The 26,877-nt window shown below is 41.9% G+C and overlaps 1 protein-coding gene across 2 annotated transcripts in view; it reads left to right on the top strand.

Annotated features, from left to right (window-relative positions):
* rapgef5a (Rap guanine nucleotide exchange factor (GEF) 5a) overlaps positions 1-25,612 on the top strand; it is a 45,709-nt gene extending 20,097 nt beyond the window's left edge. For both annotated transcript variants that reach the window (XM_069175807.1, XM_069175806.1), the window contains exons 9-26: positions 3,106-3,285; positions 9,376-9,521; positions 10,598-10,698; positions 14,322-14,400; positions 14,586-14,730; positions 16,828-16,919; positions 17,065-17,095; positions 17,393-17,471; positions 17,640-17,789; positions 18,082-18,179; positions 19,183-19,305; positions 19,829-20,007; positions 20,173-20,263; positions 20,350-20,400; positions 20,490-20,577; positions 20,682-20,746; positions 21,414-21,468; positions 21,845-25,612. In XM_069175807.1, the coding sequence (XP_069031908.1) occupies positions 3,106-3,285; positions 9,376-9,521; positions 10,598-10,698; positions 14,322-14,400; positions 14,586-14,730; positions 16,828-16,919; positions 17,065-17,095; positions 17,393-17,471; positions 17,640-17,789; positions 18,082-18,179; positions 19,183-19,305; positions 19,829-20,007; positions 20,173-20,263; positions 20,350-20,400; positions 20,490-20,577; positions 20,682-20,746; positions 21,414-21,468; positions 21,845-21,963 (1,872 nt within the window). In that variant the 3' untranslated portion in view covers positions 21,964-25,612. The remainder of the gene's footprint in view (positions 1-3,105; positions 3,286-9,375; positions 9,522-10,597; positions 10,699-14,321; positions 14,401-14,585; positions 14,731-16,827; positions 16,920-17,064; positions 17,096-17,392; positions 17,472-17,639; positions 17,790-18,081; positions 18,180-19,182; positions 19,306-19,828; positions 20,008-20,172; positions 20,264-20,349; positions 20,401-20,489; positions 20,578-20,681; positions 20,747-21,413; positions 21,469-21,844) is intronic.
* Positions 25,613-26,877: the final 1,265 nt, after the last annotated feature.

Here is a 26,877-nt window from a genome sequence, read left to right as displayed (position 1 = left end):
ATTTCTATTTTTCCGAGGCCTACAACGAAATTAGTAAAGCCAGTCCAGTTAATGATGACGGTAAATATTCCTCATAACTGAACAATTCTGCATTGAAAAAATAATCTATGTATAAATACGTACATGTAATAAAGCTCATAGTTTTAGTATAATATCTTTAGAGAGAGTAGCATTAATCCGGAAGAGTTATGGCTGGTATGGTTGAACATCCTGTGTTCATAAGCAGAATAAACATAAGCTAAATGTCAAATGTTTTTAAATCAGCAGCAATATTTCACGTGTGCATTACACCTATGAAATGTTGCCGAAACCCATGCACAGCACTGCTAGCACGCATGCAGTATTCCAGCATATCACTAATTGAAAAAGCTAGAGGCTATTTGTTTGTTCATGTTGCTGTGCAGTTTTATTTCTTGTTGCAGTACTATTAAGTGAAGGTTTCAGTGTCTTAATAGCAACGTCAGCTGTTTTTGATGGCTGTTGTACCCAGAAAGCAACAAGACCAATAATAGCCAATTAATATATTACTTGATCAGCTCAATCATTGATTGCTTGCAACATCCAGAATACAGATAATAACTGCCTTTTCCTGAATACTGTGATCTCTGTCAAAGGTCACGGATTGCAAGTTGTTTCTATGTGGAGGTACAAACGTGGCAGAAAATGGGGTCAGAACGGAGTGTAGACAGAGGCGTGTTTGCTTTCTGGTCCCATCTCTGAACAGTCAAAACCTCTTTTTCTCTATCAATTATTCATTCACTGATTACACCAGAGAGATGAAGTGAGAGTACGAGAACGAACAGCAAAAAGAGAATCACACAATTACACATACAGTACTTTATATATACATGTATATCATTGGTTCACAGTTTTTTAGCTTTTAACCCATTACTGCTAAGCAATGGCGTCTTGCGGCTCCTTGTCACACTTTGGACTTGTCTATTACTTGATGAGTGCAAATGCTGAAGTATATAAATAATTTTAGAGGCCTGAATTGACAGACTAGTCAAAGATTAGAGAAAATGTCTTAAAGAAAAGGTCAATATTTTTTGCTCTCATGGCCCCTGATGTCCACTGGATCTGGTTTGAGTGCATTTGGTTTACGCCACAGCTCAGTCATTGGTCCACTGTGGACTCTGTGTCTTCTGGAAATATTTCAGAATTAGAGAATCTGTTTACATGTATAATATAGTTTTTAGCTGTTTTGCCATCTTTTGTTTGATGTTTTGCAAGTGTATTGGAAACACTTGCAGCGTTGATGTATTGTAGCTGTATTTCAATATGACAACCTTTCATTTTCTCTTAGTAATAACTGATGGTTAACAAGCTACTTATGAACCAAAATCTAATTTTAAACTTGCCCCCTTGTCTGACAAAAACTGAAAAATATATAAATGAGGGGAACAACTGACTTTAGAATAGAAGAGGGAAGTGTGGTATAAAGGTCTGTCTCCTTCCTTTCCTCTCATTTCTCCTTCTGTCTCTTACTGATTACAAACACATTAAACTAGTTTTGCTGTTACTGTGTTAAGACAAGTCATTAATCAAAATGAAATAAAATTCCCTCGGAATATAGGCACTAATGGACATTTACAAGTGAACAATGCATGTTATTGAGATGCTCTGGTCAGGAATGCTACACCAGCTTTGCGACAGAGATTTAGTGAACATTAGATTGATCCTGCTGTGCCTGTACCCCTGCTGACTGTTATTGGAAACACAAGTATTAAGTCTTCATGATTTCATGAAAAGGAGGACAATAAACCACATACAAGTACTAAACGTCAAAGATAACACAATGAACTATAAGGCTTCTTTCCTTTGTAGTCCTTGTTGTACAGGGTAGACAGCTTTATGCAGATATCTCACTGATTCCAAACTCTAATGCAGCTGAAATGAACTGGAGCCTAATTTAGTTTCAATTGCCCTTCAGATTACGGAAAGTTTTAGCTTTTCGTAGAGCTCAAACACGAGAGGGATCAAAGTAAAATTAAGGATACAATGGGAGAGAAGAGGAGATAGACAGAGACAGCCACACAATACATGCACACACAGACAGGTTTATCTGTGTGTGCTCTGTGTCGGGCACAGGAAGCTGAAACTCGGTTTAGAGGAAGCAGCAAGGGACACGGGACGGTAGTTGTGATATGATGTCCGTGTGTGTACGTGGCTATTTTACCAGATAAGAGTTGTCATTGGGGGGTTGTTTTCATAGTCAACAAAATGAGTGATGTTGTGCATGGGTGTGTGTTACCCTCTACTGGAGCACGGTACCGTGGGATAGTTAAGCCCACAGGAAGGGTTAACCAACTCTCAGCCAATTGAAACATCCCTCTTTCTCTCTTCCAAGGAAAATAAACAGACCAGGCTACCCGCCACTCGTGATAACCATCATACTAGAAGCACTCCGGGGAGCACATGCACACACTAATGTTGTCTGTCGTCAGGTCTATCCGAGGACAAAGCTTTTAGTTTTTCCTGTATCCTCCAGCTCTTCTGATGAAATACAAAGTCTGCTTCTTTGTGTTTCTTTTTCCTTTGTAAAGACATCACTCTTAAACATTCCTATTCATAGACTTTTTATCTGCCGCAGTTGGACTACCAAGACGGTAACACATTTCTAAGTCCTGACTACAGAGGGGAGGAGAAAGACCGACACCACACACACACCTAAACACACTCGGTTCTCACACAGACACCCACTCCCGCCCACTTATACTACTAATCACACACTCACTCTTTCTCCGCCAGACCGTCTGACACTGAGCAGTCAGACTGAGACAAAGAGAGAAGTGCAACAGAGAAAAGGAATTACTGACTAAAAGAAAGCAAGAATAAGAGATGAGGAAGGATAACAAGGAGAATAAGATGAGATAGAGAAACCCAGGATTTACTCTTCTTCTAATTCTCCTGATATGGACATAAAAAGGCAACTGAAAACTTGTCAGTGCATGTTTCTGGATTCTGCCCAAATTGGTTTCATCCTCCTTCGGACAAACGAACCTTCAACTTTCTTGACCTCTGTTCCACAGACACACTTTGAGTGTTTCTACCATGTCCTGGGACTGCGGGTTGAGATATGTCTTCATGCCTCCTGTGTTGCAGCTGGGCGGGGTGTGCACGTTGCGGGACAGCGGTGGCAGCGGCGGCGGAGGGATGGGGACCGTGTGCGGCCGGGAGGAGCTAACCAGTCGGCTGGGGCTTGAGGCCGTTCAGCGGCTGGCCAAGGACGGCTGTCGGCTGCTGCAGAACCACAACTATCGTCTGCCGGACAGGAACCAGGCGGTCAGTAGAGAGCGTGATGTACCGTAGGGGCTTTGATATCATGAAATGTCCTTTATTACCAAGCGGTAAATCTTCAGTACTGATGATGTTGCTCTACGAAGTATAACCATATAATCAGCAGAACGAGTTGTGGCTTCATGGTTAGTGTGAATAGAGAGTAATGGACGTCATGTGGTAAATGTTGTCATTACTGCCGTCATTTTTAGGCGCACTCACACAATTCAGGTCCGAGTTGCTCATGGATTCAGGTCAGGGATCATGTGAGTAAATCCTCATCTGCACCATCATGATTGGTGTTTCTGTCAATCTAAAGGATAAACTCACACATATGCACTTCACCCACATTACTGCTCACTTGTACATCATCTGAGGACACATCTGTGCACGACACCCACCCACCAACTAAAGTTATCATTGCAGATGCACAGAGCTTCATTCAGATCACTTCAGATTAAACAACCACCAGTTCTCTCGCTCGTCTAATGTGGGTGTTAATAATGGCTTAGTGCAATGCGATCTCGCACTCTTTTTACAGTCTGTCAAGTTCTGTGTGTGTGTGTGTGTTCTCTTGTGCTTGTGTGTATGGCAGTTCACCAGCTAGAGGTTATAATCATTTGTGGGAGCTTGTATGTGTATGTTCATGCTCTGCCGGCGCTGTGGCAGGCTGAGTCAGTGTGCACTCATAATGAGCGGGGTGTTAGTGAAGCGTTGTACTGTATAATCCCGCTTTACAGCAGACCTGAGGGCAGGGAAACGAAGCAAACGCAGTCTGATTTCACCCTACATCACGACTTGCGTGTTTGCAAAGTCTACTGCATATCTTATCACTTTGGTGAGTTTGACTGAAGCCAGGCTTTGGGGATTTTCCAAAGTGCGCATAATTTCACTTTCATTCCATGCAAGCTTGCAAAAAATACATTATTACTGCACTGTATGAAAGTACATAAAAACATATAAGCAGTGTTGTTGGGCAACAGCACAGAGAGGGTTTAAGACTCCTACTTAAACACTATACTCTGAACTTTTAATATATAAAACACTACCCACACTTAGGCTAACTTGAAAAGTGTAGAGGCTACTTGAGTATAATCCTTTCGAGGGGAAGTTCTTATGATGATCAGTGCAGATTAAACATTTTTACCTGCTGATAATTCATTATGAATAGTGAGAAAACAGCTGTATTTTCAGATGTGCGGTTTGCCTCCTTGAAATGTGATTTTAGCACCAGCCAATTATTTTTACAAGGACATACAAAGTATTTAAATACTCATCAGAAAACATTATTCCAAGTAGAGATCATAAAGTTTGCATACACATACTTTGGGCTGAATTGTAGACAAACATGTATGAATATGTAAGAAAGTATGTTGTCTTTGGTTGGAGGATAGTAATGATATAACTTCGAACCATCCTGGTACAAAAAGGAAACCGTCAGGTGATTTTATCTGAGAAACAATATTTTCTGTGCCTTAAAACCAGTTTAACAGGAGATTTGATTCAAGTATTAGGATCGGTGTTGATGACTTGATGTTAAAAAATTATTAATGAACCGCCAGTCTAGTTCAAAGAGTATGTTTTTTTCAATAAATGCAGTTTCTCTTCAAATGATAATTTTTGTTCAAGGCATTCATTCAAAAATCCAGAAAAAAGATGAGAGAACTGCTCATTTCCATATACAAAAACATGTGTGAAGAAATATTTAAAACAGTAACATTTCAGACGTATTGTGAAATTATATTATTAAAGTGAGGGGTAGGAAAGGCAAAAAAAGATTTGCTTGTTTATAACATACAAATATGACTAAAATGAAAACGTAGCATGACATCAGCAGGCACTGAGCTGTCTTCACTATGATTACCGCAGTGTGAGCCGTGAAAACCATATGTGACCAAGGGGCAGATGTGTATCACCTGTGAGATTGACTTATAATTAAAGTCTCCTGTAGTTACGAGGAGACAAATCTTAATCTGTCTTCATTTCTAAGATTTTCTCTCGAGATGAAGCTTTTCAGAAACACGCATGAACATCTATAACAGGTTTCATCTTCATTTTAGTCAGCTCATCTTCCATCTTAGGCTGCAGAATTTAGCAGAAACCAAAACCAAGCAACCGGCTCGATTCACCACAGAGACCATTCTCCTTTTACTGGGTTGTCATGGTGATTTCTTTTTTTTTTTTCTTTTTTTTTTAGTTTCCTTTTTTTTTTCCATGACAGATAAGCTCTGACAAACCGGTGTGGGCTGTTTCCATAGTGATATAACTCGTGTTAGTTAAGTGCACTGGGTGCTTCTCTGCCTTCTAGTCACTTCTGACTTTGCATTGGTACACATCGGATTCAGCCGTCACAGTTTTTCCAGAGGTCAACCTGCACAACGGATTAAACAAGGTCACAGCATACATGAAAAACTCATACACAACGAAGGTTTTTTGGGAAGCCTGTGTTTCTTTATCATTGTTGTGAGAATTGGACTGCATGTGTGCGTGCATGTATGGTTTTACTTATGTGTGCTGCTGGTCTTAACACATTGTGTTTTCATATTCTTATCCATTATTTCCAGGAATAAGGCCCAGAGCTATCATAACACAGATATGGCTGGGTCGCTATTGGCACAGACACCAAACACACACACAGACACACTGGTAGGAACAGGAAAGAGACAAAAAAAGTGCTTCCTTTTAGGCTTTCCATGAGACCCACCTTTCCTCTGAACAATATTATGTCATAGTGTGTGTGTGTGTGTGTGTGTGTGTGTGTGTGTGTGTGTGTGTGTGTGTGTGTGTGTGTGTGTGTGTGTGTGTGTGTGTGCATGTGTGTGCGTGTGAGAGAGAGAGAGAAACAGAACAGAGTGAGCGACAGATATATTTCTGTTCCAAAATCTCAAACCTCCGGAGCATGAAGTCTGTCCATTCCAAGACAGAGAAAGAGAGAGACAGAAAAAAAAATCAGAGAAGGGAGGTGAACTGGAAGTGCAGATGATATAATTGAAGGAAGGGATGACCGAAATGGGAGGAAAAAGACTGACACACCTGTTAGCTGAGAAAACATAACAGTCCAGAGAAATGTGTGAAGTTATGAAGGTTTGCTTTTATTGTTTGATAAAGAACTTTCTGCCTCACTGAAGCTCTGGAAATATCAACTTCAGCTTGTCACAGTCGTGTGATTAAAGGGTGTATTGCATAATTCCCAATTTCAAGTGCCTTCTTTGTATATTTTTTCATTTGTCGTGGCTCAGGTTCTTTCTGAGGTCAAATGAATGTTCTTGAAAATAGCTGTTTGCACTTGGCTCTTTAGGGATTATTTGCATGTGAATGTATGTAATGTGTTAGTTGCACGTGCCTAGTGTCAATGTTGCAAGTGTTTCCTTTGGTGTGTTTTCTGGAAGCTTTTTGATCTTGCGTGTGTATTTGTGTGTTATAACACTGCCTTCCTCCGTTCTTGGCTCGGAGTTGTTTTTCTTGGCATCTGAGCAAAGAGTGTTGTCAGAAAGATCAACAGTTTGCTACTGGGAAGGCAGTTTTTACAGTAGTTGTAATTGGTTACAGAATGTCCCCCTTTTTCCTTTTTTTTTTTTTTTTTTTTTTTTTTTTAACATATTTCTGATATCTGATATTGTAGAGAGACAGGGAAGGTCAGCAGAGATGGAGGGGGGGGTGACTTGTGATAAAGTTGGTCCTGGTCTGTATTTGAACCTTAGATTATGTGGTCTAATGGCGTGTTCCCTTAACCACCAAACGTATCTTGACATTACATCTGGGCTGCTGGGTGCGGTATTGGTGCCAGTCCAAAATGTAATTAATGGCGCACTGTGTCTGATCTCTTTACATCAGCTGTCACTGCGTTACTTATCTGCTGTATTCATCTTCATGTTGCTAAACCTCGAGGATGTTTAATTTCAGCGTGTTCCATTGAGATCTGATAATAATTCTTCTAAAGTACTCATTCTCCACAAGTGGGTGGTACAGTGTATTTATGTACTGTTCAGTTTGACAGTTTGTGTAATACAGTGAATATCAACAGACTTTATCACATCAGCTCAGTGTATCTGTCTACCTCAGAATTTGGATTGTTTACCTTTGTGCAACCTTGAATAGACAATATATTGATATTATATCACACCGTGATATAAAACTAGATATCATCTTAGATTTTGGATATTGTTTGGGATATGTATATATTAAATGTTGGTCTCGGTGTGATCAACAAGAGTAAAAGGGAAGAAACCTAACTAAAGTCAAATGTAAGTTGTCCTGTTTGTACTTCTTGAATCAAAGTCGTAAACTTAATTTAACTTTATTATAAATATTTTAAATGTGGAATTTGTCATATTAGGGTAAGTAAGTCCAAATGGAATTGGTAGATAAAAAAATATAAATCCTATTTTATTCTATCTTTCTTTGAGAAGAAAATGTGACACAGCAACACACTGAGGGCGAGGATGTGGTAGATGCTCAGCATCTGTGTCATCCTACTGTAGAGTATGAGTCATCAGGGCATGTCTACACGCGTGCACACACACACACACAGACACACACACAGACAAAGAGTACTTGGGGCATATTGTGTTGTCTGACCCAAGTCAGATCCTACCAGCTGTCTCAGGATCAGAGAGCTCCTTTCATCAGACAATCACAGAGATAGTGTGTCAGTGCGTCTGTGCCTGTGTTTGCTTTTTAGTTTCTGCCTCTCTATTGACTCGTTTGTGAGCGTTATAGAAGTATCCGAGAGTTCCACAGTGCCTAAAGTAAAACTCTTGATTCTTGATGATCACGGTTATTGATTAGTGCACTTTCATCAACCAAAGAACTTTTTAGAAGCACTTGAGAATTTGCTCAGTCTTCACCTGATTATTATTATTATTATTATTATTGTAATTGTGGCATCTAAAATGTCAATATAAGACCAAACCCAATAGAAAGGCAGCCCTACATAGAAAGCGCTGTGTCACTTGTGATTGCTGTTCAGTCCCTCTGGCTGTGACAGAGACTGCAGCGAGCAGCTGGAGGAGAGGCGCTGCTTCTTTATCTCTTCCTCCCTCTCCTGTCCTCTGCCTTTGATCTCCCTCTCTCCTCTCCTTTTTCCTTTTACTCTCCCCAGGCTGTTTCTTGTTGTCCTCCTTTGTTCATCTGGAGCTCTGTTCCCTTTACAGCAGGTGTGTGTGTGTGTGTGTGTGTGTGTGTGTGTGTGTGTGTGTGTGTGTGTGTGTGTGTGTGTGTGTGTGTGTGTGTGTGTGTGTGTGTACGTGTCGGATACACGGATCAGGTTGCTGCTCATTTTTGGGAGCAGAAGATCATTTCAAATGTCAGCCCACATTCCTGGGTGTCCTCATTGTAATTTATTAGACAATACCCTTCCCTCTAAATGCAGGAAATGTAATACTTCCCTTTGATGGTGCCAACAGAGTCTGTGTCTGCATGTGTTTTTGGTGTATGAGTGTGTTTGCCTGCGACTGTATATGTTGGAGAAATATTTCATCTTAAATGGAAGGGCAAGGATACAAAAGCCTGACCAATAGGTTTTATGTGACAGTGGTAAATTGTCTTGTATTTGTTTTATTGATATTATATAAAACATTTTACAGTATGATCCCTAAAAGTTGGTGAATAAACAGTTGTAATATAGTGTACATGATGACAGTGGCGTGCTGTGTGAGACAATTTACAGATGAACCGTAAACTTTTCAGTGCTCCCTGGTGGATGAACTCTGTCATGGTAACAGTCAGGATATTACTATAAACGTATCTTGACTTTTCAGCGCTCTAATTTCTTCTCATTTATGGGACACCGAATGTACATATGCCAGTAATAAGCTGACATAGACCTATAATGTGCATATATATGGTCAAATCCGATATGAAGTAATCAAAGACTGCACAATCTAGAGACAAAGAGTGTGCAAATAGACAAGAGACATAGCAGAAAAAGGAATAGCAGTACTGAAGATAACCACATTGGATGCATCACATCTGTTTTGTTGTCTGTTCTGGCTGAAATGTTCTGTCTTCACTCCTTAAATCACCTTCCAACAGTTTTGTCCTTGCTTCACTTTGTGACATGTCTCTCTTTTTTTCTCTCCTTTTTTCCTCTTTCAGGAGGCGGTGGGGCGGGTTTGTCTGAAGGAGAGAGGACGGGACGTATTGGTGCTGCAGAGAGTGACATCGTCAGTGATGTCGCCATCGGACCGGCCCTCACCCACGTCGTCGGGGGGCGGGTCCAGAGAGGAGGATTGCGACAGGAGGTCGGTCCTTCCTCCTACATAATAAGGGCCCTCCGAACTAACAGTAGCAACAAAAACATAATCATAGTCCTCCTCCCTCTCTTTTTCAGTTTTTACTCTTTGGGATCTCAAGTTGCAACCACACACTCTTGCATGTACATGAAAATGATCAGTAGTGCTATCGCCGTGTGCGTATGTGTGTGTGCGTATGTGTGTGTGTGTGTGTGTGTGTGTGTGTGTGTGTGTGTGTGTGTGTGTGTGTGTGCGTGTGCGCGCGTGTGTGTGCGCATGTGTGTGCGCGTGTGTGTATGTGTGTCAAAGATAATGTATGCTTTAGCTTCTGGCAGAGAGGAAGAAGGAGAGAATGGCTTTTTGTTTTCAGCTGAAAGGGAAAAAAGATCACACCGAGACTAGTTTACTTCCTTCCACGCATCAGTCCATGTGTTTGGGATCGTGTGTGTGTGTGTGTGTGTGTGAGTAAGAGAGAGGGAGGGAGGTAGGTTTCGTTAAAGTTGACTTCTTTGTGCAGTGTTTGTGTGTATGTAAGTCAGTGCGTGGCAAGACCTAAGGCACAAAGCAGGGAGTGTCAGTGACAGGCAGGTTAAGTGGGTGTGTGCATGTGTGTATACCATTTTCAGCATCTTCAGCAGCAATCAGTTCCCTCCCAGTGCTACTGTAGGAGCTGTCAGATGTCAGAGAGAGGCTTTTAATCTCTGAGCTCGTCGCTGACAGGGGCAGACAGACAGGCAGTTTACCCCATGAAAGAGCAGCCTTCCTGGGTGTGAAAAGCGTAGAGGAGGGCTGATCATTGGGAAGCGTTTAGATATGAAGATGACCTCTGAGCTAGCTACACTTGCAGAGGCAGAGGAGGACATAGATGTAGATGATGATGACGAAGACGATGATGAGGACAGCAATCATGATGACGACGGCAGCAATTCAGAAATCTCTACTTTTGATGTTCCCCATTTTCCCTACATTGATGATGACAATGTGGAGGAAAACAAGGAGGAGGAGAGGGAGGGAAGATGGAGGGAAGGACATGGTCGTACTTGGTACTCTTGCTCCAGTGAGGAAGATTGTTGCGACTCTTACAGGTATGTGGTGGTGTCGGGAACGCCGCTCAAGATCTTGGAGCATCTGCTAAGTGACCTGCGTTTGGATGACCAAAGAGGGGCACCAGAGAACAGGGAGAGTGGTAAGTTTTGGAGAAACTCACACACACACACACACACACACACACACACACAGACATGAACACACATGTTTTGTAGACATCATGCAGAGACACGTGTGAGTGAGTGCAGCCATCCACACAATGTGGCCGTGTCTTCATGAAAAGAGAAATGATTAGAATTAGTATGATACAAAAGTGAAGGCAACTTTTTTTCTTTCAGTTTGTCATGTAAAGTACTGCAGCTGAAATGTTTGTCTCGGCTCAGTGGTACACATTTAAAACTAAGCACCACACCTCCTCCTGAGGAATTTCATGCTGCACAACAAGTTACAACACTAGCCTGGACATTTCTCTTTATTTTTTATTTCCCCGTAAGTGGGTTTAAACTTCAGGAGTTATGCAATTACTGTATGTGTGTTTGTGTTTGTGTTTGTGTGTGTGTGTGTGTGTGTGTGTGTGTGTGTGTGTGTGTGTGTGTGTGTGTGTGTGTGTGTGTGTGTGTGTGTGTGTGCGTGCGCGTGTGCCTGCCTTCAGCCATGACATTGCCTGTAAATATGAAAAACATTCAAGAGGTTAAATGCTTTAATGAGTTTGTGAAACGATGGCCTCAGGGTGCTGAAGGCAATTCTGCCGCAAACAATTCCAGTGAATGGCTCAGCGTTGTATCTCAATTTCACAATCCTCAGTTGTACCCTGTAGTTATTGCGTTCTTTGATAGTGCGGCGGCTACAGTAGTACTAAATTGTTATACCTCAGGAATCATTTTGTCATTTGTTTTGAAGCAGTGAGCACATAGACCTAGTTGAAAGTAGTGGAATGCAACCTGTTCATTGTTTAAATGTCAGAAAACAGTAATAAATAGCAAACACAGTACCTGTTTAAATATCTTCCAGCCAGTTGTTCCAGTAAAAGTTTTACAGTGTACAGCATGCGGATGTGGAGCGACTGAGGTTACAGTGTTCATATGGTTTGTGTCCCTTTATTTCTTAAAACAGAGGCTCTTTAAACCTTTCTGATTATGTACCACCCAAATGCCACTTCTCACTGCCTCCCACTGTATTCATAAAATAAAAATGTTTATGCAATGGCCTCAGTAAGGCCAAATAATACAAATATATGTATTAATCAGAGCACCCAGTATGCAAATGATTAACGGCTCATTTCCAATGTATATGTAATAACTGCCGCCTGTAATCAAATTAAATGACAATTTTCTTGGACTTGAGCCAGTTGGAATGCAATTGTCAGGCCTCTTAGCGAAGAGCCTCGTGTACCACCAGTGGTACACATACCACAGTTTGGAAATCACTTAAAATTCTTAAAATAATAATTTCATAAAAACACTCCCCCACAGATCATAAGAAAAATATATGTTAGTAAAAATTCTCGCTAATTTCTTTGTCATCGTCAATAGATCATGACTTCTTTTCTTTTAATTCTATTCAGTATCAACATGAAGCCCAGGTCCACTTAAATAATGCTTTTGTACACAATGAGATGTGGATCCAAACTTAGATTTTCTAATAGCCTTCTCTTGCCATCGTTTCAAGACAAAGCGTCTTTATGCATCACCTCCTCAGCACCACCAGTTCCCAGCAGTCCACAGGGAGCCATCTCACTGAATTGCAGGAAGCAAACGAAGAAAGAGGGAGAGAGATAAATGTGGGAGAGAGAGCGAGAACTGAGATGGTCTTTGTCGAGGAAGTCCGCCTGATATTTATTCAGTGAAAAGAGCAAAGACATCCCTTTTTTTTTTTTTTTTTTTTAGTTTTTTGTTGTTTGTTTTTTTAGTGGGAGCTGAGGGAGAGGCAGAACTAGGGAGGCAGAGTTGATGTGCATGTTTTGTTGTTCCTGTCTCTGAATCCATGTTGGTGTCTCTATCGTTTGGCTTTTGGTCTATGTGCCCTGAATGAGCGTGTATGTGCGTGTGTGTGCGTGTGTGTGTGTGTGTGTGTGTGTGTGTGTGTGTGTACGTGTGTGTGTGTAGACCCTCTGGGGTGGTGCTGAGCATCAGTGTGTGCCGTTGTAGGCTTAGCTGTGCAGCACGTTGAACAGGCTCTAACATGTTACCGTAGTGAGAGAGAGAGAGCAATTACCCCGACCACCCCTATCCATGTACACATCAAAAGAACACACGCACACAACAAAAAACCACAGCACCAGATTACTCTGATTAGTTCAGCACACACACTTTTTCTATCTTTTTTCTTTCTCTCACAAGAGATAAAGTCCCCAAGGTCAGAACTGAATGAGTTATTCATCAGGGTGCTGTGTGTGTGCGCGTGTGTGTGTGTGCGTGCGCTCGCGTGTGTGCACTGCAGTGTCTATGAATGTATGTGTTTGACTTTGTGCGTGCCAGCGGGCAAATGCAGAGGGCATATGTTGAAGATGAAAATGGATATTTATCATCAGAGCGAGCTGAGCGAGGGTGAGCGTAGGAGGAGAGAAGTAGCGGGGGGGAAATGTAATCGCCAAGAAGGAGAAAATGAAAGATGGGGGTGTAGGGAAGGGGGGGGGGGGGTGGACGAGGATAGTTTAGGATGGAGAGACAGAGAGGAAGATGGGAAGCAGGAATAAGGCTGATAGTCAGGAAGGAGCTCTACATCCACAGACTGAAGAGAAAAGGGCTCAGAAAAGAGAAGGTGACAGGAAAGTAAGTCAACAGGGTTTTGAAAAAGTGATACGCTCAGTCAGACCTGCCTAAAAATATTTATTGAGAAAGTTGTGTTTTTATTTTTTAAAGAGAAGACAGTTGATCAAATATTAATGTCGCAGCCTATGCTCAGTCTTCTATAATTGATTTCTTTGCTCTCTGCCTGACGGAGCCATATTTGGGTCACACATTTTCCCAGGGAAAGAGTTTGACACACACACACACACACACACACACACACACACACACACACACACACACACACACACACACACACCCCACCAACAATGGCTCATTACCCATCTGCCACAAGGGCTGTTTATATTTGGTTCTCACCATTGATCACCTGGTGAGTCTCTCAAACACTTACAAACGTACTGTTGCCATTTCTTTCCCACTTCAGCTGGTTGTACTCTACTTCTACTCTAGTTCTTTTATGTTTGAAGTAAGAACACGAACCAAGAGAAAGAAAAACCTCTTTGTATTATAAATGTTGGTTAAGGTTTTTTAAGCCCCTTGAAAACTTGGTTTCTTGATTTCCCAACTATAGTTAATATTTGCATAAAAGCTTTTTTGATTGATTTGTTTTTATATTTAAACACTTAAGGAGTCTGGAGACATAAGTAAGCAAGTTTAACCATTTAACCTTTTAGTCCCCAAAAATACGAAGTACTTGTTATTTTTGTATTTTAAATTATAATGGTTGGGGTTTTGGGGCCCTTTTTCCCGCCTGTTCAGATCCTGAAATGCTCTGCTGGGTTGCGGGGAATTGTGACAGTTCTCTGTGGGTTCATTACTACGAGTGACATCTTTCACATCACACGTGATTATAGTCACTTTAAAGCTGCTTAAAGGCAAATCAAAGAGGAAAAAAGGAGGTTGAGCTTGAAGGTTTAGTCTTGAACCCTCTTGTTTGCATTTGGGAGTCATTCTTGAACCCTTTATTTGGCTTCACTTGGGAGTGACAGATAATGTGTTCTTTGTGTTTCAGAAATGCTGCTGGATGACTTCCTGTTGACCTACCTGGTGTTCATGTCCACTCATGACCTCTGTCAGGCCCTGCTGGGACAATATCCTTTCTAACAAATCCACACATTCATGCAAACACACACTTTGGCACACACACACACACACACACACACACACACACACACACACACACACACACACACACACACACACACACACACACACACACACACACACACACATCCTTTCAGGCCCTCTGCTTTGTTCTCCCCTTGACCACAGTCACCTATAGCAGTGTCCGCTGCAGGGGCCAGGAGGAAGGAAAAGACGCCCTCTTCAGGAAGCGTAAGGTACTGCAGTTGGTCTCCCACTGGAGCAGGCTTTACAAGGACTTCCTCAAGGAAGAGGAGCACGTCAGGAGCTTCATGAAGGTACCACTTCCGTTTTTGTTTTAATCTCTCTTCTCAACTGTCACGTATTTCAATTACTGGTTTAATGAGTTTGATCCTCTGGTGTCCTTTCACATGGATCACTGAAAAACATCAGAGGACCTATTCATCTTCATTTGTCTCTCTCTTGTTGGGGTTGTCCTTACTTAAGTTCTGCATGACAAGACATCAAGCATTTTGTAGCAAGAGACAGGGAGCTGAAAAGTGTGTGTGTGTGTGTGTGTGTGTGTGTGTGTGTGTGTGTGTGTGTGTGTGTGTGTGTGTGTGTGTGTGTGTGTGTGTCTTCTCTGAGCTTCCCATTAGCTGCCTCTAATGTTAAACTGAACGGTGTTTCAGCTTTCTCCCACAGGGAAACTGCTGATGTTTTTTTTTCTCATCCTTCTGACAAAGAAACAAAGAAAATTCAGTCACTTTCATGGTGTGTTGTGAAGAATGAGGGGGTGTAATCATAAGATGTGTATTTTCTTTCAGAGAATAATTCGAAATAACCAAGAGAATTATTCTGTATTTAAAAAGATGCAAATAAGTAAGCAGAAGTTGAATTATTCTATCACTTATTTTACACAGGACATGGTGGTGATTGAAAACACGCATACAGATTCTAAGTGTCACATAACTGTCACATTTTTCCACTGCAAATGTTGTTTGTGTTCGCTATGTTCCTGCCATTTTCACATGGCAGACTGAATCAGATTGGGATGCCTCTGACAACTGTGACACCAAAAGAGAAACAGACAAATGCACACAATCACACACACACACACACACACACACACACACACACACACACACACACACACATACACACATACACACATACACACACACACACACACACACACGCTCACACTCACACGCTCACACACTCACACACTCACACTCAACACAATCGCAAGTGCGCACACACTCACCAATCACTTGTCCCGCCGTAACCTGACAGCTCCATTGCTCGGTGCCGGGTTGCCATGGAAACCAAAGTGGTAGGGTTGGCATGGGTATAATCTCATACGGAGTATGTAACCCAGGTGATAGTTGCCTAGTAACAGAGGAGCGCGAGGGGAATTGGGATTGGAGGCGACCGTGGGTCAATGACAGCGATAAGGATGCGTGTGCGTGTTTGTGTCTGTCTGTGTTTGTGTCTGTCTGTGTCTATGTGTGTGTGTCTGTGTCTATGTGTGTGTGTGTGTGTGTGTCTGTGTCTATGTGTGTGTGTGTGTGTGTGCGTGTGCGTGTGCGTGTGTGTGTGTGTGTGTGTGTGTGTCTGTCTGTGTGTGTGTGTGTGTGTGTGTGTGTGTGTCTGTGTGTGCATGCATGCGGATCCCTGCAAGTTCATAGTGTTACTGCTGCTGGTATTTTCTTGCCTGCTAATAATTCTCTGCCACACTCAGACAGTACGGGAGCGTACCTAGTCACCCATTTAACCACAAGGTACATAGTTTGTCTGATGTTTTTTTTTTTTAAATGTAATTTACACTAACTGGTGCTTAGTAATGAGCTGCATAGAATGCAATGTTCATGTACTGTTACCTGTTTCTCCGGTCTTCCTTGTTATGTCGCTATAAAGTGCAACAATGTAAATAGAAAGTAGCAACAGTTGCATTTAGAATGTGTCGAGCGGCAACTCTGAGTTGATTAATCAAATAGTTGATCTGCAAATATTCTAATAGCTATAAGTAAAGACATAGCCTACTGTGTGTCAATGTTTTTGTGCATTTTTTTTTTTTTACCAGTCGAAATAATTAGTATGTATTTCTGGTATGTATTGGCTAGTTTTTGTTTTCTACCCTAACAGCTGTACGTAGATTACTGTGGCGAGCAGTAAGTGACCGGGCTTAATATGCAGTCAGTGAGGCACAGCCCGGTGGTTACAAGCTGTATTGAGGTCGGTCTTTGTACACCTGTGTATGTGCTGCTGACACTGTAAGCTTAGCCTTGGTCTCATGCCTGCCATGCAACAAAGTGAGGTTAGCAGGAGTGAAGTGCTATTTCTACTACCAGGTCCCACTCTGTGATGGGCCAAACATAAGTTTTACCATCGATCATGAGCCATTAATCATCCTCTCTGTCTCTGTCGATCAGACCTTGTACAGGTGTGTTTTAGAAGATCTGTACGAGTTCCCCACACTGGAGAAAGACCTTAAGGAGTTTCAAAAACTTCTGCGTCGCAGACAGTAAGTGTGTTTGTCTCTGCACTGTAAAATGTGACTGCCATGAGATGGCGTGCAAACATGGGTGTCTGCCTGTCACTGTGCTGTTTTGTTTATATTTTGCTTACCTGCATGCCACCTCACTGCTGTGTGTGTCTCTTTCTTGCAGCACGGTGGATGACTGTCCTCCAAACCAAAAGGTAAGACAGAGAAATGGGTTTGTGGTTAAGCTAAAACTATATTTAAAAATCTGCCATTTTTATTTGTCAAACATTTTAGATGTAGCATTGAGAAATGATCATGTCAAGTGGTAGAAGTCCCCCGAATATGGGCCTTAATTACGTGTAATCAAACAAGAAGCTATGTTCACACTGTTAAATAATAGACTTCCATTTCATAGAGCAGTGTAGGCGTTGATTCAGATGCAATCATTGCTTAACAATATCTAGTCCAGTGTAAGTAAAGTATTTCAAATCGTGTTGTGCTCTCTCCATCAGAGCAAACAAATGTATCAGCAGCTGAGTTTGAAGGAAAACTGCTTGCAGCTCCGCAGTCCGCAGACCGAGACCAGAGAGGGTGAGTGACAGACACAAACACACACACACGCCTGTGAACACGCTGCCCACAACTGTACACATTCACGCGTAATACCAGTCCCGTGTATTTTCATTTCGGGTTGCACATTTCTTTTAAATACAGTGTTTTTGTCTGCTTGAGTACTTGACAAAAATGAACTCGTTTCAGTTATTTGTTGCGTGTACGTGAGTGCCGACTCCTACCTAAGTGTCCACACGCACCCGTCGCTGGAGGCTCACGAGCTGCTGCGGATTGTCGGTCTGAAGATGGACCGAGCGGAAGAAGACATGTTGCTCGCCGTGGTGTCGCACACCGGAGGTACGCACACGACCACGAGGGGAAATGCGTACACAGTACCCGAGTCAACGCATCACTATAAGCAACGTTTAACTATGTACCTATGACTGTTTAGACTTCTCGGCATGCTTATCTACCTACTTTTTCTAGTAACTTCAGATGTACACGTTTTGTTGAGCCACTTCTCAAACCTGCAAAAAGTCCCCCTGGTTAAGAATCACCATTCTACTCTTTTGACTCTCACTTTTCATCAACATCATGATCTCCGTGTCCTTCTCCCTCCTTTTTTTTCGGTGTTTCTTTATCCCTGCAGAGCGGAGGGTGTTACAGCCCAGTGACTGCGTGTACTCAGAGTCTCTGACCCCGCAGGGAAAGCTTGTGGCCTGTCGCAGGGATCTCACTGAGATCTTGGTACGTAAAATGGCTCTCACTCTGTGACACCCTGATTTTTTTTTTTTTTTTTTTTTTTTTTTTTATAAGCACCGGTAGAAGCAAAAGATGGAGCTCGCGGGTCCAAAGCAGACCGCAATCTCTTAAAAGTTGATTATTTAGGCACTTGCTGCCTCTGTCATTGTTGGCAGCCTCCGTATCGTCTTGTGGGTAAATCAAGCATGAAAGTGAATATTCTAATTCCCCAACTGACACATTGTCACAGTGTAACAATGAGTCATGCATCATAAGCTAGCTGCAGAGACTCAGGCCAGGTGATTGTTATTAACTCTGACTCAACAGGAGAGAAAAGTGAGTCACAGTTAGTTTGTTGTTGCCCAACCGTGACAACCGGACTAGAAAGTGCTGTATCAGTGAAGGTGTTGCTCTGCAATGGCATATTTTCAGCTTCAGCTGTGAATCCTTAAAAAGCTTTGCAAAATTGGTCATTTTAGAAGCTGCCGTTTTAAAGATTCTAGTTTCTTTCTGGATTTGAAATATTTAGCAACCTTGTTGGATAACAAACCGGTAAATCCTTCATGTCAGACCGTTTTTAAACATCAACTGTCCAGGTGTAGACTAGTAGGGTTGAAGGTTCAGGTTTGTTTAGGGCTACTTTGTCTGCTGCGTTAACGTCTATTGTCACACTCAGAAATGTGGAATTGTACCTAATGTAGTGAGTGACCTGTATCTGAATGCATTTTAACAATCACAGCTCTCCTGCCAGCTTTCAGTCCTGCTTGTATGTCGGCAGGAAGCACTTGATCTAATGACCCTTGAATCTTTCTGAAGGACGTATTGTGTTTGAATCCCTCACGAGCCTTATTCTCTTTTGGTTTATGGTGGAGTGAGCTATTGCTTGGCTTATTTAGAGATAACCCCATTGCTGTAGATAGAGGTAACTGTGTATGTACTGTATTTTTGTTGTATACATTGTCTTTCTATGGCACTATTTTAACTTTCTTGTGTGCGTTTGTGTGCGCAGCCTCCTTTAACGGACAGCGCTGAGCTCAGCAAGAGAACGGTCCGACTCTTGGGCATCAACACCTGGGATGTGGCTGCTACTCTCACACACCTGGACTGGAGCCTCTTCAAGTCCATCCACGAGGTATCTTCTCCAAACACGCAACTATATTTCATGTGGGGTGTGCACGTGGTTTATAATAAATTCATAGTCAGGACAGAGATTGCTGGAACATAAGCATTAAAGATGCAAATGCTCTACCAGACTCGCCGGATCAGGCGAACAGCTGAGCTTGCAGCCGAGCGGCTTTCAGGAAGAGCTGAATATTTCTTGTAAGAATGGTGAAGCATTGCACAGATGAAGAGGACATAGATTCCTTCTTATGTGAATCTTGTTGTATTTTCAGGAAATCTAGGCAATGTTTTGCGTTCAATATTCATTGTCCGATGTGAGCATCAGCTGCTTCTCTCTGTTTGTAATGACGTTTGCGAAGTGATTTTATTTTGGTTTTAAACTCTGAAAAAAAAAAAAATCAAGCAACAATAATACCAGTAATAATAAAATGATGGTGCGCTACACCTTCGATCTTAGAAGGAGTACATATTTCGGGATGCATTTGTCGTAAAAGCTTGATGTGTCTCACCCTCTTCCCTCCGTCCACATGCAGCAGGAGCTGGTGTACTACACCTTCAGTCGAGCTCCGTGCAGCGGCCAGACAGCAGCGCTCTCAGTCCTCCTCCAGCGCTGCAACGAGGTGCAGCAGTGGGTCATGTCCGAGGTGCTCATGTGCGTCTCGCTCAACAAGAGAGTGCAGCTGCTCAAGAAGTTCATCAAGATCGCGGCTCAGTAAGAGCACACACTGTGACATAGACACAAATACACGAGGATTTGATCACCGTTTCTTTTTTATTAATCACTTTGTGTGTGTGTGTGTGTGTGTGTGTGTGTGTGTGTGTGTGTGTGTGTGTGTGTGTGTGTGTGTGTGTGTGTGTGTGTGTGTGATGCACGTAGCTGTAAAGCCCAAAGAAATCTGAACTCTGCATTTGCCATCATCATGGGTCTCAACACAGCTGCTGTCAGCCGACTCAACCAGACGTGGGAGGTAAGTGTGCGTCTTGTCGCATTGAGTGCATTGAAACGCATGCTTTGTATTTCGCTTCATATTCTGACCAAACACCTCCTTCGCAGAAATGTCCAGGAAAGTTCAAGAAGCTGTTTTCAGAGTTAGAGCTCATCACGGTGAGATTTTCACCATCGAATCTTTAAATGTCTCCTCCTCCAGTCCGTGTCTCTTACTCTATTTTCACTGCTTCTCTGTCTCCCTCCAGGATCCATCTCTGAACCACAAAGCCTATAGAGAAGCCTTCAAGCGGATGAAACCTCCCAAGATCCCTTTCATGCCTCTTCTCCTTAAAGGTATCGTCTCTAAACCCTACACACACACCCACAAACACACACCTATATATATATATATATATAAAAGTGAATGAAACTCGAATATTTCTGTCTACTTCTATTAGATATCACTTTTATCCACGAGGGAAATAAGACCTTCCATGACAACTTGGTCAACTTTGAGAAGCTGGTGAGTCGAATCAGTTCTGCAGTGTCCTTCTGAGTTTGAGTTTATGCCTTAATCTATATTAATATGACATTTTTAGGATTTTTTTTTTTTTGTCTGGTTCTCTTGGTTTTTTTAAATGTAGGGTGATGAAGACATGTGGTATTCATGCTATCAAGGTCATGATATGTGAATTTCTCTTATATCTTGAAGTGTATAGTTTGTTTTCAGTTGTGTTCTCTTTGGTGTGAAATGCAGCATATTACTGCGAAACTACTCCGTTCTGGTCATTAAAAAGAGCAGAGTTCATTTTAGAATGGGGAATATTCATTTGCAGGCAGCGACCAATGAAGAGCCAGAGTGCTGTTTGTTATAGATTTCCCTTTGAGTTGACTCATTGATTAATTGAAACCTTTAATTATATAGCAAATATATATATATATATAAATATACATATAAAAATATCCTGTGACCAAGTTCTATGTTGCTATGTTTTCTTTTTGACTGGCGTCTTTCACCTCAATCCACTTTTACTGAAAGTTAAACTGATGCACATTTGTATTTATTGGGCTCTCAAAAGGAGAAGGTGAAAGCTTGGTTAGTGACGGCAGAAGTTCAGTTAGCAATGCTGAATAGAGTCCTGACAAATTATTACTGCACTGATGCAACATGTCTTCTCCTAAACCTACAGCATATGATCGCTGACACGGTGAGACTGATTCGCCACTGCCAAAGCGACCAGCTAGGTGAGTCTTCTCCTTCCTGAGTGAATTAATTTGGTGCAAAGGATCCTAACAACTCAAATTGTAGGACAGGCTCGGTTACAGGGGCTCCTTAGGTTTATTGTCTCACCTCTTGATGACTGTTGATGTTTGGTCATTGTTAGGAATCTACCGCCATCTGCAGTTTAGTTAGTGTACTGCACCGGTACCTTGAGCACCTGGACCTCTGGCTCACTTTTCTCTCACAGTTTCTAAGCAACCATTTCCAGACAGTCTTTTATTTTCTTTATACCGCCATAATACAGTCTTTTTGTATAAAAAGTTGCGTGAATGTGGGTGTTATCGAGTCCATCAGGGAAACTGTTTGACTAACGCACGCGTTTCTGTGTCCGTCTGTCAGGCAACGAGGTGATTGGGGTCGACAGTGCGGAGGTGAGGGCGAGCGTTCACTGCCTGCAAATCATCGACAATCAACAGACGCTCTTTGAACTGTCGCACAAACTGGAGCCACGCGCTTAAACGCGCGCGCACGCGCACACACACACACACACACACACACACACACACACACACACACACACAAACACACCGGACACAGCAAAGTGGAAATGCCTGCACCGTGTGACATGCAGGACGCTTTGGACAGCAAAATGTCTCACACTCGCACATACACTGCAACGCACGCCAGCGTCGGTGCCAAATGGACATTAAGGTCTGACAAAACCCATGGAGACGCAGCTGCACTCTGCCTCTTCTTCAAAGACTTTCTTACACTGAAAACGTGCTTATAAAGGATTTATGAACTCTGTACCCGCTCTGTGAACTTTCTACAGGAACGGAATCTGCAGCAAGACGGAGATTTGCCAAACTGAGGCCGAGGGTAGAGGAGGCTGTAATTAGTTTGTACAGTAGCTATTGGACTGAGTATGCCCTTGTTTCGTTCTTGTGATCAGTCTTTGGTTATTTATGAGCCTGTTCAACGGGTGGAATGTTCCTTTATTTTTCTGTCAGAGTCTCGTTACAGCGACAGCGCCGGAAGGTCAACAAGGACTTGATAGCCTCGTCATCATTTCAGTTACAAACACAAAAACATCTGTAGAGGAGGAGCAATCTGCACCGTGGTCTAATATGATTTGGTACATATTTGCCAAGTGAAACATGAATATCCAGGATACATGTTATATTTATTTATGATGTGGAGCTTGTTTTGGTGACTGTGTTATCCTGCTTCACCAGTTCACTCGGAGACGTTCTCTTTCAGCTAAAAGTAAACCGCCTCAGTGAGTGACCGAGCTCGTGAAGGAAGCGTTGCGAGCGGGTTTCACTGACTGACTGTAACATGTGAAACCCTAAAGCTCTCCTGAACATGCCAGAGTTTACAAAACTGTGGACGAGTAACGAACAGTCCGTGGGTGTCCTTTTCATTTTAAAATCCTGGTTGACTTTTAGCCAAACACTCCTCATACATTCTTCTCTATGATGTTTTTGTGTGAATAGATACAGATAAATCTAAATTGTATATAATATGGACCTATACATTTTTTTTCTGTGCCAAATATCATGTTGAGTCTTGCAGCACAGACGTACTGTAGAGCTCTTGGTTTGTTTAGGAATCAGTGTCTTCTTGTCACAGAATTTCTTTGAATGAGCCCTGGTATGACGTCTTAGCCCTTGATCACATAAAGCCGATCTGACTCCTCGCAGAGATGCTTTCTGACATTATAATGACTGAGTTCAGGGTGTCTTGATTGTATCCCGTGTCGGGTTGCTATGGAAACACAGCACAGAGCTATTTGTCTTTCTTTCTTTCTTACTTTTTAATCCTTGAGGTTAATTGCGTTAACACCGATAAGTACTGCAGCCACAGAACTTGAAGTAACAGCTTTATTCAACAAAATCATGTTCGTGAGGAGATTTTGACATGAATGATTCATTCGTATTGACTGAAAGAACCACGTCCTTCTGAAGTGCTCTCATGTAAACTGAGAACCAACACAGAAAGACACGTACAGTAGTTTCTCCTTTAGAAGAAAACAGTCCATAAATTATGTCACTTTAACCAATTCAATCCAGTTCTCAAAATGTGGTAACATCTTCTTTGTGGTCACAGCCATAAGATGTGAAAAGCATCTGTTTGTTACTCAAATCAGTGAAGGATCGGTCTGTCTTGACAATAAAAGTATCACTTCTGCTCACTCTCTGGTCACCGGGAAAGAAACGCAGCATGAGATGAAGGGAGAGTCCGTTAGGAATTATGGTAGTGATGATGATACATACACATTAAGACAAGAATCAGGGGCAGCCTTTACGTGCGATCTTAATGTCTTTGTTTTTGTATCTGTTCGTGTCTAGCCAGTCACTTCAGTGGTACATTTCCGCTGAGTGGGAGGAAACATCCAAAGGTGATAGATTCCTAAATGGTGAATGGCAACGCATGCGTTGCTATGTTTGTATAGTTAAAAAGGTATGGAGGGAGGGGAAAGTGCAATACAGTAGAAATGTTGCCACACGTGCTCGTCGTCATCATTTCAACACTTCAGCCTTCCGGAGCAAAGAGCTGCTTTCTCCTGCTGATCGTAATGAATCAAACGGACAAGAGATAAACTTTCCAAACCGCTTCGGTGCCAAAAGAGTCACCGCGAGAGAAAGATTCAAAGGCGTCAAGCTGAAGAGTCACTTTAAACATACAGTGCATGTTGTGTTAAGAGCAGCTCCTCGCTGAGCATTGAAAAACCTCTTTGGAAGTCTCCGCCCCGTTTTGTCGTCACTTCCTGCCGCTGCGTCGTCACTGAACGCTTTGCAGACACTACTTTGGTCACGAATCGATTTCAAAGCTTATTTGAGCCATTCAACTAGAAAAAAAAAATGTATGCGGTTGTAAAATCTGAACATACACAAGACTCCCAAGTATTTATGGTCCAATAATTATTGCTTGAGAAAACAAAAACTATGACAACACCTTTGCTGAACAGCAGCAGCTGTGGATTCTTGACACGGTTATGGGTCAATGCGAAATGCTTAGCTACCTTTTGGTAGCATTTGGTTTAAAAGTCTACATCACTGTAGCGGAAACACAAGTGGCACAAGAGTCCTACAGTCATCAAACTGATGCTTCAACTGTTTTTACCTCAAGTTTTTGTTAACATTAAAAAAATGATCATTTCCTACTGGTCAAAACAAGTGACACCGAGGCAAAAATGTGCTTTATTGTTTTGTGAATTCAATTATTTGTTCTTTTCAGAATCTCATTTTAAAGATGCTTTTTGTGAAACCAAGACAGTGATTATTTGACTGCTGTAGAGCTGATATATCAGAGCCAGGATCTGTTCATATTCAGTGTCATACAAAGGCCTTGTGGGGGTCATTTTTACTATTAACCTGAACATGCGCGCGCACACGCACACACACACACACACACACACACACACACACACACACACACACACACACACACACACACACACACCACTGCTCATTGCGTTCAAAGAGCAGAGTAATTGTTATATTAGTTATTTATTGTAATATATCGTTTAATAATGTGTTTCCTAGGTGACAAAATGTCTCCGTTTTTGTGCCATGTTCAGAGATTCAACAGCGTAGAAGTGCACACTCGAGAAGAAAAGATGTTTGTGGTTTGAAGCTGCAACGCTGGAATGTAAAAGTACTTGTTGTTATACTTTGTGGCCACTCGAGGGCAGCAGAAGAGCATGTCAGTGTGACGATAATCCTCTCTGTCCTCTGGTGTCCGACGCTGTAAAGGACAGGAAACCAACAGCAGGCTGCATTGGGTGTTTTATTGGCCATCGTCATTAGTGTGTAAAGTTTTTTTTTTTTAAAGCAATGTTGTTTAAAACCTGTTTGCATGATGAAACAAAAAAAACAACAACTATGTTCACAATGCAAGAGAGGACACGTTGAAGGCTTTGTACCATTGTAATATTGTTGATGTGTAAATATATGCCCATGTTTGGTATGCTGTTATTATTTATATGTTGTAAATGAAAAAAAAAAAAAAAAAAAAAAAAAAGTCAGCCACGAAGCAATACGTCTCCCCTCGTGTTCCCTCAACCTTCAGACAGCTAAAGTCACATGTCTTTTCTAAAGCTGCGTTTTACTATGTCAAGATTTTACTGAAAATGAATAAATTATAGGTTTTATGTGACATCTCCAGCTGAGCTGATGGTGTTTTTGTTGGCTGAGGTTGAGACTGACTGTGTAAATGTTGCGTTGCCAATGATACCACAGTCAATGCGGACACGCTCTCCGAAGGATACGATAGAAAGGGGGATTTTTGACGGTCTCTTGTCTGGCTCTGGGTGCTGTGACTCCTTCAGATGGGCAGGACGTGAAGCTACAACACGGTATCATCCCCGTGTCCTGCAGAGATCAAGTTATTTATGTACACAAAACTCCATTTTTACAATCCTCCTCCTCCGTGAGTCAAAGCAAACCGTCCAGAGTCAGAGCAGCATAATGGTTTTCACATCATCCCGCATTGTTGGATGTTTGTTTGGTTTTGTTGGCTGCTATTACCTTTACTAACACTGGCTCTGTCTTTTATTCAGGGTTCCCACTTTTTCCTGACAATCACTGACTAAAAAAAATGAAATGACATAATCTATAATTCCATAACCTATAAAAAAAAAAAAAAAAAAAAGTTGCCGTTGTACTGAGCAGACAAGTAACAACCGCATTATTCTATTTCCATCAATTTGCAAGCTCACAGGCGTTTCAGTATAAAACGTTTCACTGCTTATACCTACTGTATTATTTTGATCGCACATGATTAAACCCCAGCAAAACTGCTGGATTCAATCATTATATTTTCATGGCCTGTTGTCAATCTTTATAGTTACAGTAGTGTTGGTTCATTGATATGTTAAAGTTGGTCTGCAACGGCCGTGAACTATCAACGAGCCATCTGGCGCTCACATTACTTTCACAACAAAACTACTGACTTTTGCCGGCAACTGAAATTTAAACACGCAAACAACATTCCCTGATGTTCCATGACATGGCTCCAAAAAAATGATCAAATTCCCTGACTTTTCCTGTCTGGAAAAGATGTTTTCAACTTCCCTGAAGTTCCTTGACCAGTGGGAACCTTGTTTATTAGACATGTACTGATCCAGTGGCTTTCGTGTTCTCACCGCGATGGTTGAAACACAACTGAGGCCCCGAAACACTTGACCAGGTATGAACATAAAAAGTACATCTTTTCTGCCGAGCTAAAATAGAGCGAGCATCTGTGCTCTCGTACATAATGTCTGATTCAACTCATTGACTTAACAGGTGTTACTCTGTAGTGATGAATTAAGCTTGCATGACAAAGACCCAAAAATCAGCAAGTCTTTTCATGAACTTTCATGAATATTGGACGCGCATATATATAAAAAAAAAAAAAGTATTGCTGTGTCAAAGGAAATATTTCCA

Source organism: Embiotoca jacksoni, unplaced genomic scaffold (assembly GCF_022577435.1).
Source record: "Embiotoca jacksoni isolate LCO1_2020_lvr unplaced genomic scaffold, fEmbJac1.0.p SCAF_7, whole genome shotgun sequence".
Lineage (NCBI taxonomy): Eukaryota > Metazoa > Chordata > Actinopteri > Embiotocidae > Embiotoca > Embiotoca jacksoni.
Note: the sequence above shows the minus strand (reverse complement) of the source record. Positions and strands in the feature narration are given on the sequence as shown.